Source organism: Dama dama, chromosome 24, assembly GCF_033118175.1.
Source record: "Dama dama isolate Ldn47 chromosome 24, ASM3311817v1, whole genome shotgun sequence".
In the NCBI taxonomy this organism is placed as follows: Eukaryota; Metazoa; Chordata; class Mammalia; order Artiodactyla; family Cervidae; genus Dama; species Dama dama.
In genome coordinates, this window is record NC_083704.1 from 5,047,948 (window position 1) to 5,060,450 (window position 12,503).

Sequence of the window (12,503 nt, forward strand, 5' to 3'; positions counted from 1 at the left end):
CGGAGAAGTCTTCACTCAGGGAAAGGTAGACATGAATGAGCATTTAATCAACAATGAACAAGAAAGCACTTCACTGAGCTGTTAAAACAATTAGTCCCTAAGCTGCTGGTTCAAGATAAAATTCACCTAGGAATCATGCTCCAGAGAACTGAGAGATCCTTCTAGTGCATGGTATATTTTCAGATGCTTCTCCTGGTCAATGACCTTTGGAGAACCAACTGGAAAAACATCATCCTAATAGCAAAGAGTAAGTGATTCATTAAGAGTGAAGACCTAAGTTTCTGAAAACAACTATTCTTTATTTTCAATTAATCAGTGTATATTTGAAATTCTCAAATCCAAGGTAACACTGGAGTAAAGTTAGAAAGATTAAGCCTTTGTGTATGGCAGACCTATGTAATGTTATTGTAGTTCAGTTGCTCAGTCGTGTCTGACTCTTTGTGGCCCCATGAACTGCAGCACACCTTGCTTCCCTGTCCTTCACCATCTCCCAGAGCTTGCTCAAACTCTTGTCCATTGAGTTGGTGATGTCTTCCAATCATCTTGTCCTCTGTTGTCCCCTTCTCTTCATGTCCTCAATCTTTGCCAGCATCAGGGGCTTTCCCAATGAGCTCTTCACATGAGGTGGCCAAAGTATTGGATCTCTGGCTTCATCATCAGCCCTTCCAATAAACATTCAGGGTTGATTTCCTTTAAGATTGACTGATTTGCTCTTCTTGCCATCCAAGGGACTCTCTAGAGTCATCTCCAGCAACACAGTTCAAAAGCATCATTTCTTGATTGCTCAGCCTTCTTTATGGTTCAACTCCCACATCAGTACATGACTACTGGAAAAACTATAGCTTTGACTAGATGGAACTATTGCTGCCATGCTTATTTAAATTTTATGCAGAGTACATCATGAAAGATACTGGGATCAAGACTGATGGTAGAAATATCAATAAGCTCAGATATGCAGATGACACCACCCTGATAGCTGAAAGCAAAGAAGAACTAAAGAACCTCTTGATGAAAGTGAAAGAGGAGACTGAAACAGTTGGCTTAAAATTCAACATTCAAAAAACTAAGATCATGGCATCCAGTTCCATCACTTCATAGCAAATATATGGGGAAACAATGGAAACAGGGACAGGCTTTATTTTATTGGGCTCCAAAATCACTGAAGATGGTGACTGCAACCATGTATTTAAAAGACGCTTGCTCCTTGGAAGAAAAGCTATGACCAACATAGATAGCATATTAAAAAGCAGAGACATTACTTTGCCAACAAAGGTCTGCCTAGTCAAAGCTATGGTCTTTCAGGAGTCATGTATGGATCTGAGAGCTGGACAATAAAGAATGCTGAGCACCGAAGAATTGATGCTTTTGAACTGTGGTGTTGGAGAAGACGCTTGAGAGTCCCTTGGACTACAAGATCAAACCAGTCAATCCTAAAGGAAATCAGTCCTGACTATTCATTGGCAGGACGGTGCTGAAACTGAAGCTCCAATACTTTGGCCACCTGATGCCAAGAACTGACTCATTTGAAAAGAGCCTGATGCTGGGAAAGATTGAAGGCAGGAGGAGAAGGGGATGACAGAAGATGAGATGGTTGGATGGCATCACTGACTCAATGGACATGAGTTTGAACAAGCTCCAGGAATTGATGATGGACAGGAAAGCCTGGTATGCTGCAGCCCATGGGGTCACAAAGAGCCGGACACGACCGAGCACTGAACTGACTGAAGACGGACATTTGTCAGCAAAATGATGTCACTGCTTTTTAATACACAGTCTATGTTTGTCATGCCACATGCTGTGCCCTCCAGGATTGCTGTGCAAGTATCCCTGTCCCCGAGGTAGGCCACTGCTCACCTCTGCCTCCGCAAGAGACGTTGAAACACTCAAAGGCATGTCTGGCTTTGGAGAGTTCTGACAAAGCACGGTCTACTGGAGAAGGGAATGGTAAACCACTTTAGCACTGGAAACCCCGTGAACAGCATGAAAAGGCAGACAGATGTGACACTGATAGGAGAACTCCCCAGGTCAGTACGTGAGCAATATGCTACAGGAGAAGAGATATAGCTCCAGAAAGATTAAATAGCTCAAGAAAGAATAAAGAGGCTGAGCCAAAGTGGAAACAACGCCCAGTTGTGGAGATGTGTCTGGTGGTGAAAGCAAATTCTGATGCTGTAAAGAACAATATTGCATAGGAACCTGGAATGTTAGGTCCATGACTCAAGGTAAATTGGAAGTGGTCCAACAGGAGATGGCAAGAGTGAACATTGACATTTTAGGAATCAGTGAACTAAAATGGACCAGAGTAGTTGAATTTAATTCAGGTGACTATTATATCTAACACTGTGGGCAAGAATCCTTTAGAAGAAATGGAGTAGCCTTCAGAGTCAACAAAAGAGTCTGAAATGTAGCACCTGGTTACAATGTCAAAAATAACATAATATTCTCTGTTTACTTCCAAGGCAGATCATTAAATACCACAGTAATCCATGTCTATTAACCAACCACTAACACCAAAGAAGCTGAAGTTGAATGGTTCTATGAAGACCTACAAGACCTTCTAGAACTAAACCCAAAAAAGATGTCCTTTTCATCATAGGGGACAGGAATGCAAAAGTAGGAAGTCAAGAGATACATGGAGTAACAGGTAGGTTTAGCCTTGGAGTACAAAGTGAAGCAGAGTAAAGGCTAACAGATATTTGCCAAGAGAATGCACTGGTCATAGCAAACACCATCTTCCAATAACACAAGAGTCCATACTACATATGAGTCATCAATACTGAAATCAGTTCGATTATATTCTTTGCAGTCAAAGATGGAGAAGCTCTATACAGTCAGCGAAAAAAAAAAAAAAAGAACAGGATCTGACTGTGGTTCATGTCATGAGCTCCTTACTGCAAAAATCAGACTTAAATTGAAGATAATAGGGAAAACCACTAATCCATTAAGGTATGACCTAAATCAAAACCTTAAAATTATACAGTGAAAGTGGCAAATAGATTCAAGGGATTAGGTCTGATAGACAGAGTGCCTGAAGAACTATGGACGGAGCATCATAACATTGTACAGGAGGCTGTGTTCAAAACCATCCTCAAGAAAAAGAAAGGAAAAAAGGCAAAATGGTTGTCTGAGGAGGCCTTAGAAATAGCTAAGTAAAGCAGAGAAGTGAAAGGCAAAAAAGCAAAGACATACCCATCGGAATGCAGAATTTCAAAGCATAGCAAGGAGAGATAAGAAAGCCTTCTGAAGTGTTTAATGCAAATAAATAAAGGAAAATAATAGAATAGGAAAGACTAGGGACCTCTTCAAGAAAATTAGAGACACCAAGGAAACATTTCATGCAAGATGGGCACAATAAAGGACAGAAATGATATGGACCTAAAAGAAGCAGAAGATATTAAGAAGAAGTGGAAGTAATACACAGAAGAATTATATAAAAAAAAAAAAATCTTATACAAATTATACAAAAAAAAGTAAGTGACAGAACTAGAAGTCTGTTTCTGTTGTTTTACTTCCAAGTTCTTAGATGACTGATTTAAGAGTTTACCACAGTCTTTTGGACTCTGTGGGAGAGGGCGAGGGTGGGATGATATGGGAGAATGGCATTGAAACATGTAAATTATCATAAGTGAAACAAATCGCCAGTCCAGGTTCGACGCATGATACAGGATGCTCGGGGATGGTGCACTGGGATGACCCAGAGGGATGGGATGGCGAGGGCGGAGGGAGGGGGTTTCAGGATGGGGAACACATGTACACCCATGGCAGATTCAAGTAAATGTATGGCAAAACCAATACAATGTTATAAAGTAAAATTAATTAATTAATTAATTTTAAAAAAAGAGAGTTCATCAAAATCAGAAATCTCCAGAAAGTGTTGGACATCTTTCACTATAAGCAGAATAACTATCCTGAATTTCATATTATGTTATAAGTGAGTTTTCTATGAATTAAAGTACATGGAAACTAGAATTTGAGCTTTTGATACCAATTCCAAGTTCGTGTTTCTTGTCCTGTGTCAGGCCAACAAATTGAGATACAAATTTTTAGGGTAAGGGATGGCAAATTTCTTCAGAAAGCTAGTAGAATGAGGATATGGTAGACTAGTGTTCAAAAGGACCATCTTGTCTGGGTTGGGGTGCTAGTTTCCTTATAGACTAAAAATAGAGAGGTGAAGGGGTAAAGTAAAAAAGGTGGCATGTGTGTGCTTAGTCACTCAGTCATGCCTGATTCTTTGTGACCCCAGGAGCTGCAGTCTGCCAGGCTCCACTGTACATGGGGGTTCCCTAGGAAAGAATATTGGAGTGGGTTGCCATGCTCTCCTTCAGGAGATCATCCCAACCCAGGGATCAGACCCAGGTCTCCTGCATTGCACGTGGATTCTTTACCATCTGAGCCACCAGGGAAGCCAAAATGGTGACAAGTTGATGCAAATATTTCCTGGTTCTGGCCAGACTACAGAGGATATGCATTATTTTCTTCTTTCTTGCAGTCATTCCCAGGGGGAACTGGTCAGAATGTTTCCTTGAGCTAAATAAACGTAATTGTTCTTAATGTTTAGGCATGGGAGGCAGCATTCCCAGAGACGGACCATTTCTTTTGTATTCTGTTAGCTTACAGACAACATCTCTTTAGTGATTCACTTGTAGCAATAGTAATAGAATGCAAAGGTTAAAGTAAAAGAAATAGATCCAATATGGAGTCATATTTGTTCTTTCCTATTATACTTACATTGATTTTAGTGTATCTATATAAAGAAGTAAAGCAATAACCAGGAATGATTCAGCCATAAAAAGGAACAAAACTGGGTCATTTATAGAGACATGGATGGACCTAGAGATTGTCATACACAGTGAAGTACGTCAGAAAGAGAAATGCAAATATTGCATAATAATGTATATATGTAGAATCTGTAAAAAAAAAATGATAGAAATGATCTTATTTACAAAACAGAAATAGACACCCAGAAGTAGAGAACAAACATATGGATACTAAGTGGGGAAGGCAGGTGTAGAATGAATTGTGATATTGAGACTGATATATATATATATATCTACTATTGATGCTATGGGTAGAATAATGAGTAATAAGATAGGTAACTAACGAGAACCTACTGCATAGCATAGGGGACTCTACTCAATTCTCCGTGGTGACCTAAATGAGAAGAAACGCGAAGACCAGAGCTATGTGTGTGTAGCTGATTCACTCCGCGGTACGGCAGAAAGCAACGCAGCGCTGTAAAGCAGCCATGTGCGCGTGCGCCAAGTGGCTTCAAACGTGTCCAACTCTTTGCGGCCCTATGGACTGCACACTGCAATAAAATTTAAAAAGACAATGCTTTTAGATTTACAGAAAAACTGAGAACATGTTTCAGAAAATTTCTATATATTCCACACAATTAAAATTCTTATATTGCTAGTGGTTACAATTGGTACAAATTAATAAGCCAGTATTTATACATAAAAATAAAACAGTGCGAGGAAACTGAGAACTAGTTAGGTCTATATGGACTGGTATGAAAAGATATTCAGAAGGCTAAGTGGTGCAAAGGAAAATTTATACCCACCCACCCACACACACACACACACACACACACACACACACACACACATATATATATATACACTTGTAGTTTCAAAATATTAGTTGAATCTCAGAAACTGAGTGACTGCATTTGGAAGTACTGAGGAACATGTTTTGGGATATGTATGAGGTTTATTCTACTTTAATTTGCCTGGATTCTATATTTAGTCTTCAAAATTATTCATCTTATTGTCAATTTTGATTTAAAAATTAAATATTACACTAAAAAATTAATGTGTAAAGCAAATGAAATAGAAAAAAAGAATGGTCCACATAGCATTAAAATGTTAACTAGTATAGTAATCAGAATGAGGTAAAGTATGAGAATTCAACTTAAAACCAAGAATGAAAAAGTAATGAAAGTAAATGCAGAAGTTAATTAAAAATTAGTGTGCTCTATAAAAATTTCATTGACTAATTCATTAAATTCTATTTATTGATGTTCCAGTAAATGTATTCCACCTCTTTAAGTGCAATCATAAATCAGACATGATAGAGTGTACATTTTAGCAGGGAAACTATCATTATTTATGAAAATATAGTTCATTCTTTAATTTAATTATTATAAATCCTTTAGAAAAAAGGAAAGCTTGCATCACATTTATAAAGACTTCAACATTCCAAATAAATTGGTATTAAGGCTAAAGTAGTTTCTTTCTGGTGAATAACACACTTATTTAATACTTGATCTCATTTTGTTTCTCCAGAGTTTCTTCATAGCATTAGTCATCTGAAAATTTCTTAGACTGTAGATTAATGGGTTCAGCATGGGGGTTATGACTGTGTAAAACACGCTCAATGATTTGTCAGTGGGAAAGATCTTAGCAGGTCTTGAATACATGAAACTACAGGGCACAAAGAAACAGAAAACCACAGTGATGTGGGAACCACAGGTCTGGAAAGCTTTCCACCTCCCTTCCTGACTTAGGTTCTTCAGAGAGGGCAGGATGACTCCATAGGAGACGAGTAAGAGCAGAAAAACCACAGCAGAGCTCAGTCCTCCACTGGCCACCACTAAGATGCCAATGACATGGGTATCATTACAGACAAGTTTCAATAAGGGGCACATGTCACACATGTAGTGATCAATGACATTGGGGCCACAGAATGGGAGCCCATAAACAGTGCTAAGTTGAATTACTGAGTGCAGAAAACCTCCAACACAGGACACCACCAGAAGTACAGCACACACCCTCTGCCTCATGATGACCAAGTAATGCAAGGGCTTACAGATGACCACACAGCGGCCATAGGCCATCACCAGCAGAAGGGTGACCTCTGGTCCTCCAAAAAGGTGTTCAGTAAAGAGCTGGGTCATACAAAATTGGAAGGATATTGTATTTACCCCAAAGAACAAGTCTGAAGTCAATCTGGGGGAAATGGAAGAAGAACAAATTAAATCTATAAATGACAAGCTAGCAAGAAAAAAATACATAGGTGAATTCAGGGTCTTACTGAAAGTTACTGTCACAACAATGAGCAAGTTGCCCATCACAGTCAAAATGTAGAAAAGCAAGAACATAACAAAAAGGACTTTCTGTTCCTTTGGATTCTGTGTGAGGCCCAGGAGGACAAAGTATGTTACATTTTTCCTTGGCTCCATCTAATCTGGATGGAAGCAATTTACCTGCAAAACAAGGGAGAACACTTTTAAATGTATTTTATTTATTTATTTATTTCACTTGACCCTATTCCCTATGCTCATTTAAAAAAATACATATATTTATTTTTCAATTGAAAGATAATTTATCTACAGAATTTTGTTTTCTGTTGAAATTCAACGTGCATTTTAAATTAACCTTTTTATTAATCCATTCAATTAAAACAATGTATATGGAGTTTCTGTGCCCAGTGCATCACAAGCATTATAATTACCAACTTGAATAAGGCATAGTTCCCTATCTTCAGCGATAGGACACATAGGAAGGGATCAAACAATTCCAGGCCAATGCATTAAAGGCCATTACAGAATACTCATACAATGCTAAAAGTCACAATGTCGGATTATATCAATCTATCTGGAATAAGGGAAGACTTCCAGGAGGAAGTAATGCTTTGACTGAGCTTTCAAGGGAAATTAAAGAACAAGGAAAGATTAAAAGGGAATTCCATTGAAAGATACCCCATTTATGAAATTCCAAATGTGTGCCACTGAGTCCCATGTAATATAATTCACATGTTCAGTGAGAGCAGATCAAACTTTAAGTATAAAGTCAGTAACCTGGGTTGTCTCAAAACTCACTTGGGGTCTTTAGTAAGGTATTCCTTTTTTTTTCCTGAGCAGTAAATACTGAAACAGTGTAATTTTGTGTCTCCAGCCTGTGTGTGTGCACTTATTTTGAATCTTGTACATGTAACACCTTCAATTTTGGACATCTCTAGTTGGATATCAATTTGGTATTTTTATAAGAAATTTTTTTTTTCAATAAAATGCTGTTCCTCGTCTCACCTTCAATATAAATGGTATCACCTTCAATATATTTGCTCAGACCAAAAAAAAAAAAAAAAATCACAGACTGTTTTTCACTCACTTATTGATCTCATATGATTTTTTCAGAACTTTACCAAATCCTCTAGTCTCTACTTTCAAAATGTATCACAACTTTAATCCTTCCCTACCCTCATTTCCTTCCTGGCCCAGTGCAATTGCCTCTCGCCAATTATGTCCTCTTTTATCCTCACCTCTAACAATTTGTTCTCCTGGAGCAGTCCAAGTGATTTTCTTTAAATTGTGTTCTGGTTCTAGTGGTAAAGAACACACTTTCTAATGCAGGAGACATGAGAAGAGGGTTCAGTCCCAGGGTGGGGAAGACCCCCTGGAGGAGGGCATGGCAACTCACTTCAGTATTCTTGCCTGGAGAATCCCATGGACAGAGGAGCCTAGTGGGCTACAGTCCATAGAGTCACACAGAGTCGGACACAAATGAAGAGACTTAGCATGCATGAATGCATATCACTCAACTGCTCAAAACCACCACGATGGGTTCCAATCATGCACTTACCATTGAATATATCACACTTAATATTACTGTCTCAATAATGGTATTTCTCACATTTTATTTGAATTAATTTCCCCAAGGACACATATTTTATCTGATAAAACTAGATCTGGAATTGAAGTTTGACTTACATCAGAATGGCTTACTTTTTTACACAGTATAGTCACACAACTGTGAAGCCTGAATTTCACTATGTATTTAAGTCTCACCTTGTGGAGAAATGTTCACAATCTGAACGAAGATGTATTAACTCACTCACGAAGTCTTGGAACTCTTTTAATCCACTATGACAACAGAGATCAAAAGACTGCTTGAGGATATTTTTCCTTCATTCAGCTCTTCATTTATTTCTTCCATGGACTTGTCTTTTATGCAGAAGATTTCCATTTTCACTGTAGACTATTTAAATAAATTGCACAGAGTTCACCAAAAAAAAGAAAGAAAGAAAAAAAGTTTACCATGCTAGGATAATTTAACAAAAATAAATGTAAATCTTATGTTTTCATAGGAAGACAGGAACTAGCCTTTTCCCAGGGAAATTGATCTCAAGTAAGTTCTTTTCCTACTTATTTTAGTATAGAAAAATTCCATTCAATTATTTAGTCTTTTTCATTCAATCAAGTTGCTTTGATAAAGCTCAGTTCAGTTCGTCTCTGTCGTATCCAACACTTTGAGATCCCATGGTCAGACTAATTGAAAGTTGAATTGAAATGTTGACATGCTATTTTCTTGTGCTGCTATTCTTTCTTTCTTTCTCTTAATGCATTGCTTTAAGCTTAACAAAAAACATACTGAAAATGTATATAAGTTCTTAAAAAGATATCATCATATTTCCCAATAGGGTAAAAAAAAATCACTGGACATTTTATCTCTTCTGATTTCATTTATCATTGTCTTAGAATTGGCATGTGTCCAAGACTGATTCTTACTTGATTAAATTCACTATGATTTTTCACTACATTTTAAAGCAACATGTATATGTAAAGATACTACTAAATCACATCACAGAATTAGGGTTAAAAATATATCACAGGGAGAAAAAAACAGCTCTATAAAGTGTGGATCATAATAAACTGTGGAAAATTCTGAAAGAGATGGGAATACCAGACCATCTGAACTGCCTCTTGAGAAACCTGCATGCAGGTCAGGAAGCAACAGTTAGAACTGGACATGGAACAACAGACTGGTTCCAAATAGGAAAAGGAGTACGTCAAGGCTGTATATTGTCACCCTGGTTATTTAACTTATATGCAGAGTACATCATGAGAAACGCTGGGCTGGAAGAAGCACAAGCTGGAATCAAGATTGCCGGGAGAATATCAATAACCTCAGATATGCAGATGACACCACCCTTATGGCAGAGAGTGAAGAGGAACTAAAAAGCCTCTTGATGAAAGTGAAAGAGGAGAGTGAAAAAGTTGACTTAAACGTCAACATTCAGAAAGCTAAGATCAATGGCATCTGGTCCCATCACTCCATGGGAAATAGATGGGGAGACAGTGGAAACAGTGTCAGACTTAATTTTTCGGGGCTCCAAAATCACTGTAGATGGTGATTGCAGCCATGAAATTAAAAGATGCTTACTCCTTAGAAGGAAAGTTATGACCAACCTAGATAGCACATTTAAAAGCAGAGACATTACTTTGCCAACAAAGGTCCATCTAGTCAAGGCTATGGTTTTTCCAGTGGTCATGTATGCATGTGAGAGGTGGACTGTGAGGAAAGCTGAGCACCGAAAAATTGATGCTTTTGAACTGTGGTGTTGGAGAAGACTCTTGAGAGTCCCTTGGACTGCAAGGAGATCCAACCAGTCCATCCTAAAGGAGATCAGTCCTGGGTGTTCATTGGAAGGACGGATGCTGACGCTGAAACTCCAATATTTTGGTCACCTCATGCGAAGAGTCGACTCACTGGAAAAGACCCTGATGCTGGGAGGCATTGGGGGCAGGAGAAGGAGACGACAGAGGATGAGATTGCTGGATGGCATCACCGACTCAATGCACATGAGTTTGAGTAAGCTCCGGGAGTTTGTGATGGACAGAGAGGTCTGCGTGCTGCGATTCATAGGGTCACAAAGAGTCGGACACGACTGAGTGACTGAACTGAACCATTTTTAGACTCTTTCCAAATAAGAACAAAATATCAGCCCAATAATTTTGTTCCAGTGAAGATTTATTTATCAAGTGTCTCCACAATTGCCATAGCAAGTTTATAATTCTTTTTATTTCATACTCAGTTTATCCTGCCTTGACATTTGTTACACATAAAATGTTATCACTAATTTGGATATAATATTTATATTTTTTTTCAAATTATTTTTCATAACTTAATAAAAAGATAGCTATTTTATACCAGGAACTGTGTTATGGGTGAGGACACAACAATTGATATAGAGGAGGCAAACCATGTAAAAGTTCCTTCCCACAGGCACCTTGTATTTTCATTCTAGAGTCAGACAGTGAAGAAGGAGACAATTTAATAAATTAGCTGTAGTCTATGCAATGCTTATAAGAAAACAAATTGGGTCCTGTGATAGAAATAAGAGGGAGAATTCTACTGTGTATACTGTAATTAGAGAAGACCTTTCTTAAAAGGTGATGCTTAAGCTGAGATCTAAATGATAAAACTGGCTAGCATTGGAAGCACCATTACAGATAGTCAAATTAACTAAATATTAAGTTAAATTATCTCATTCCAGAGATGACCTGGGCTATGTGTAGAAAAAAATTCTAAAAATTGAACAGAACTTTTTACTGCAGTCTTAAGTTTTAAAGCAATGTTTAGAGTGCACACTTTTGTCTTGCTTCATATTTTAATGAGACAGTTTTCAACTTTTGAAAGTTGAGTACAACATGAGCTGTGGTTCTGTCAGATACAGCCTTAATTATGTTTGGTACTTTCCTTCTATACTCAGTTTGTTGGAAATTTTTTTTTTTCCATTATGAAAGGATGTTGAATTTGCATACTACCAATGAAAAATGCAATGGTTCTGAGGTCAGGAAAGAGGTGGCACCATTTTCCTTTAACCCACGACAACACGGTTAACAACAACAGTACAGCATCTCCTTGAGCATTCCTGTCCTTTTCAGGTGTGCTCCTGCAAGTTGTTAACTGTAGCTCAGATTAGAATCTGTAAACCAAACCATCCAAAGATTCTTTAAGCCATTTGACTGGATAGAATGAATTATTTCTTCGTAACTTAGATAGACATAATTCAGTGCCTTCAGATGAGAACTTTGACATGTACCAGACCTAAAACTCTCCATGTCGTCATCACTTTAAATGGAATGTCATCGATTTCAGAAGCATTCCAGTTCATAAGAGCCCCCCCACTTTTGTGTATGTGTGTGTTTGTGTGTGTGTGTGTGTGTGTGTGTGTGTTTGGCAGAAGCAGTTACTTCTAAGAGGGTTAATAAGAGATGACAGTTATTCATTCAGTAAATATTAATTAAGCATTAATTTGGGCTTCCCTGGTGGATTCTGGGCCAAATTGTCCTCTAGCTCAGGATATGTGATACTGAACAAAACAGGCACCCTATTCGACTTCTGAACTTCCTATATTTGTAGTCTTTACATATACTGCTGCTGCTGCTGCTAAGTCACTTCAGCTGTGCCCGACTCTGTGTGATCCCATAGACGGCAGCCCACCAGGCTCCCCCGGCCCTGGGATTCTCCAGGCAAGAACACTGGAGTGGATTGCCATTTCCTTCTCCAATGTGTGAAAGTGAAAATTGAAAGTGAAGTCTCTCAGTCATGTCCGACTCTTAGAAACCCCATGGACTGCAGCCTACCAGGCTCCTCCATCCATGGGATTTTCCAGGCAAGAGTACTGGAGTGGGGTGCCATTGCCTTCTCTGATACATACTACTAGCATGTTATAATGAACTCATGTTCATAGCAAAATAATGTTTTGACTTATCACAC

The 12,503-nt window shown here is 38.3% G+C and overlaps 1 protein-coding gene across 1 annotated transcript; it reads right to left on the minus strand.

The window, feature by feature from the left end:
- Positions 1–1,695: 1,695 nt before the first annotated feature.
- LOC133045547 (olfactory receptor 4A47-like) lies at positions 1,696–7,183 on the minus strand (the record flags this gene model as incomplete). Its single annotated transcript, XM_061127674.1, has 2 exons — positions 6,265–7,183; positions 1,696–1,712 (listed from the first exon to the last, which is right to left on the minus strand). Coding segments are annotated over exons 1-2 (936 nt in total), but the record flags the coding sequence as incomplete, so codon positions are not given.
- Between the last annotated feature and the right edge of the window lie 5,320 nt (positions 7,184–12,503).